We start from the raw sequence: 5,024 nt of genomic DNA, 5'->3' as shown, positions 1-5,024 counted from the left end.
GAGTACGCATATGTCTCGTTAAATGAGTCTTCTGAGAACTTGAATAAGGGCACATGGAACATCGATAGGGACGCTCGCCTGTGAAAACAGAGCATTAAATCAAGTATAAAATACGTTGTCATAGAAAATTAAATTACTGTACTGGGTCAAAATTATTTTCCCAGAGACCAATATAGCTGGCAAATACTTCAAACATAAACGATCCTTGCACAAGCTGCCATATTTCACTTTAAAAAGTAATTCTCTTGCTTTGTAAACATAGCTGTTACCAGGAATACAAAAAATATATAATTTTTTGCAGCAGGAAAACTCAGCTTGAGCGCTGCTGTTAGAAAATGCTCTCACCCCAGAAGCTTCCAACTGCCCTTCCTCCCACCTACACATTATAGTTTTCACAGCCACCACATGACTAGCTAACAATCATCACTCCTCCTTTCCTAACTTTAGAGTGATGGTGAGAATCACTGCACAATTGGTAGATTGCCCTATCCTCCTGATTTAAAACTGGGGAAAAGAGGGAAGGGTCATAAGTTCCTATATCAAACAAAACTCTTGCTTCCCAGTAAAATAGGAGCAGGAGACTTTCCCATTGTTTCTTATTTCTCCTAAACTCTATTGCAAATGAGAGGAATACCAGAGGACTTGATAGAAACAGGGAGTGGATGGCTTCTAAGATTTGAAGTATAAAGGAGTGACTCATAAGAAATGATAATATTTTCACGACTCTGTATGCTGAACACATTCCATTTACCTCAAATTATAAAGCAACCATTTTTTTCTTCAATGAACAAATACAATCATAAAACCAGTGAAGAATGAAAAGCAAAACTTTACATCAATTGAATTAAAGATGTTAATTTATATCTGTTATAACTAAAGGTAAAATCCAGATAAATGTATAAATCTAGTTTTTATCATTAAGTATGTATGTGTATATATGTTTGTGTATACATATACAAACACACACACACACATAAAGTGAGAGAGAGAAAGAGAGGGATTATATGAAAAGTAGGAGGTGAATCCTTCTCTATTTCAAGCATACTTTGGCTAATAATCTCTTTGTCTGAGTTTATACTAAGAAATCAATAAGAGTTTTCATGGCAACAATATTATTTAATATTTCCTTTAAATGAGATTCAAAGTTAGCTATCCAGTTCAGCCTAGTAAACAAAATTCAAAATTTCTAGAGAAAAAAACACCTATTTTTTACTTTTCTGGTACCAATACCAAGGTGAAGTGATTTCTGAATGTATTTTTAAAATTACAACTACTAACCATAGAATTTGCACTATTTATAAATGTGTTTGCTACCTTTTAAGATTCTAAATATGACTAATGGCAGCTAGTTGACTATATTTATTTTTCATACCTGATTCTTATATATTTATTTAAGTTGCTAGGTAACAATAATTGTATCACAGCTGTAAAACCACAATGTCAATGTCAGACATGTCAAACACAAGGCCCGGGGGCCGGATGAGGCCCGCGAAGTGGTTTCATGTGGCCCACGAAGCCATCCTGAAAACAGTGAGGGAACGGCCCCCACTGCCTTGGCCCTGGCCCAGGCCGGCTGGCCGGGAGCCAATGTACAATTTTGTGGTGGCCATCTATGCTGAAACACATTCAGTCTTAGCTCCACACGGCTGTCTGGAAACAGCGAGGAACCAGCGCCTGCCGCGTTGGCCCCACCCCTTGGGTGCATGCTGGGGAGGTGTCACCCTTTGTGAGGAATGAAGAAATGCACCATCGCCTGGAAGTGGCCAGCAAATGGCCCTCACCTACTTCACATATCCGGCTCCGGAGGAGGGGTTTCGGTAGGCAGCGGGGCGCTCTCCTCACAGCGCCGAGAGGCTGAGCCAGGTGGCGCGAATCTGATGAGAAGTGCAATGCTGCTTAGCCCCCAGCCTGCCCAGTTTCAGCAGGCAGCAAGGTACAAAGCTGGCAAGCTTTCCACTGCCTGGCTCAACCTCTCGGCACTGTGAGGAGAGCGCCCCGCTGCCTGCCGAAACCGGGCAGGCTGGGGGCTGGGCAGTGTCTCGCTTCTTTTTGGATTCACGCCGCCTGGCTCAGCCTCTCGGCGCTGTGAGGAGAGCACCTCGCTGCCTGCTGAAACCGGGCAGGCTGGCGGCATTGCGCAGGTAACGTTGACTCTCACACTGCTCATGGCATCCCCTCCCCCAGAGCCCACCAAACCAGGTATGTGAAGTAGGTGAGGGCGATGTGCTGGCCACTTCCAGGCGATGGTGCATTTATTCATTCCTCACGAAGGGTAACACCTCCCCAACTGCGTTTCTTGCCTGTTTTTCTCCCTCCCTCATCTCAAATATTTTCCCACCACTCTGTACTTAGGAAGGAAGAAAGAAAAGAAGGAAAGGAGAGGGAGGGTCTGAGGGAAGTCCTGCTCTGCTGCCCTTTCACCATCCCCTTGCCTATCCTGGGGGTCTCCCACCCTATTGCTAAGGAAGCTTTGGATACAAAGCTGGGTCTCCTCCCATGGAGAGGGAATGGGCCTCCCTCTGACTTTGCCCTTGTACCCATCATGAGCAACCTGGCTAAGGAGAGCAAGCACAGCAGCAGCAGCCTTGAGGAGGAGGTAAGTGCAGCTGGGCTCCCCCTTGGGGAAGTGGGGCTGGGCTTGGTGCCACGGGTGCTCGAGGGCCAGGCTGGGCATTTGACCTCTGCTGCCCAAGGCTCCGGGCAGCCCGCACCACCATCCAGCCCCCCCCACATGTCCTGAGAGGAACAGTGAGGCTCCTCCAGTGGACCATGCCTTGGCACTTGCCCTGGTCCCACCCCCTTCNGAGTACGCATATGTCTCGTTAAATGAGTCTTCTGAGAACTTGAATAAGGGCACATGGAACATCGATAGGGACGCTCGCCTGTGAAAACAGAGCATTAAATCAAGTATAAAATACGTTGTCATAGAAAATTAAATTACTGTACTGGGTCAAAATTATTTTCCCAGAGACCAATATAGCTGGCAAATACTTCAAACATAAATGATCCTTTCACAAGCTGCCATATTTCACTTTAAAAAGTAATTCTCTTGCTTTGTAAACATAGCTGTTACCAGGAATACAAAAAATATATAATTTTTTGCAGCAGGAAAACTCAGCTTGAGCGCTGCTGTTAGAAAATGCTCTCACCCCAGAAGCTTCCAACTGCCCTTCCTCCCACCTACACATTATAGTTTTCACAGCCACCACATGACTAGCTAACAATAATCACTCCTCCTTTCCTAACTTTAGAGTGATGGTGAGAATCACTGCACAATTGGTAGATTGCCCTATCCTCCTGATTTAAAACTGGGGAAAAGAGGGAAGGGTCATAAGTTCCTATATCAAACAAAACTCTTGCTTCCCAGTAAAATAGGAGCAGGAGACTTTCCCATTGTTTCTTATTTCTTCTAAACTCTATTGCAAATGAGAGGAATACCAGAGGACTTGATAGAAACAGGGAGTGGATGGCTTCTAAGATTTGAAGTATAAAGGAGTGACTCATAAGAAATGATAATATTTTCACGACTCTGTATGCTGAACACATTCCATTTACCTCAAATTATAAAGCAACCATTTTTTTCTTCAATGAACAAATACAATCATAAAACCAGTGAAGAATGAAAAGCAAAGCTTTACATCAATTGAATTAAAGATGTTAATTTATATCTCAGTTATAACTAAAGGTAAAATCCAAATAAATGTATAAATCTAGTTTATATCATTAAGTATGTATGTGTATATATGTTTGTGTATACATATACAAACACACACACACATAAAGTGAGAGAGAGAGAGAAAGAGGGATTATATCAAAAGTAGGTGGTGAAGAATATGCTAGGGACTAAATGTGGCTAGTTTTGATATGAATTAAAAGAATAAGCAATTTGAGGAAAGTTATCTAGGAAAGGTTTTAAATTTCCATTTTTTATTTAGAATGTTTAAATAATTTATCAATAATTTAAATGACACATTACATTTAAAGTTCATTTATGAAGAAGACTGCAATTTCATTCTTTCCCCATACTTCTTCAAATGTACTTCAGATGTACTCTATCTACTGGTTTACTCTGTAGCATTAAATAAAATAGCCCTACAAAATGTCCAACAGGTACAAGCAGTCCTTGACTTAAGACCACAGTTGAGCCCAATATAATACCTGTTGCTAAGTGAGAAATTGGTTGAGTTTTGCCCCATTTTACAATCTTTCTTGCCACAGTTGTTAAGTGAATCATTGCAGCTAATAACACGATTGTTAAGTGAATCTAGCCTCCCCATTGACTTTGCCTGTTAGGTCACAAAAGGTGATCACATGACCCCACCATCGTAAATAAAAGTCAAACCAAGCACCTGAATTTTGATCATGTGACCATGGGGATGCTACAGCAGTCATAAGTGTGAAAAATGGTCATAAGTCACTTTTTCATTGCTGTTGTAACTTCGAACAGTCACTAAATGAACAGTTGTAATTCAAGGACTACCTGTACTTAAAAATTTATTCTGAGACTACATCGTAACACTAATCATATGGCTTGCTCTTGAATACCAACATTTTGGGGGGGAATTTCCAATTGTGGTATGAATCCCAAGTCAGCAGACACAGGGACTTAAGTTTTCATTTTGTGATTCCAAACAATGGACATATACTTGCAATTTATATGGGAAATGGGGATTCCAATTTGCTTTAATGGGAGCATTTTTCTCATGCTAACAGAGGGATAGGGACCCTAATCTTCACCCACAGCACAGCACAAAAAGTGCTCCTGACTCAAGTAGAATTCTGATCCATATTTGACTATTTCTGAAATCGTGCGTTTAAGACTAGGCCAGTGGTTCTCAACCTGTGGGTCGGGACCCCATTTGGGGTCGATCGACCATTTCACGGGGGTCGCCAAGCAAGGCTGTCCGCCATTTTTTTTGTCCGCCATTTTTTCCCCTTTTCCGGCGGGTGCCTTACCTCCCTTGGGCTGGGCCAGCTGGTGGTCGGCCTGCTCCGTCTCTGCCGCTTGCCAGCTACGCCTCGGC

At 42.4% G+C, this 5,024-nt stretch overlaps 1 protein-coding gene across 1 annotated transcript in view; it reads right to left on the bottom strand.

Annotated features, from left to right (window-relative positions):
* Positions 1 to 2,785: 2,785 nt before the first annotated feature.
* The window catches only part of LOC107285624 (RE1-silencing transcription factor-like), a gene marked incomplete at its 3' end in the record, with an annotated part of 11,524 nt that continues 9,285 nt past the window's right edge, over positions 2,786 to 5,024 (bottom strand). Inside the window, exon 3 of the mRNA XM_015813833.1 lies at positions 2,786 to 2,882. Within this exon, the coding sequence (XP_015669319.1) occupies positions 2,786 to 2,882 (97 nt within the window). The remainder of the gene's footprint in view (positions 2,883 to 5,024) is intronic.

Source organism: Protobothrops mucrosquamatus, unplaced genomic scaffold (assembly GCF_001527695.2).
Source record: "Protobothrops mucrosquamatus isolate PMUCROS unplaced genomic scaffold, P.Mucros_1.0 scaffold199, whole genome shotgun sequence".
Lineage (NCBI taxonomy): Eukaryota > Metazoa > Chordata > Lepidosauria > Squamata > Viperidae > Protobothrops > Protobothrops mucrosquamatus.
The sequence above is the reverse complement of the archived record's forward strand: the minus strand, read 5'-3'. Positions and strand labels throughout refer to the sequence as shown.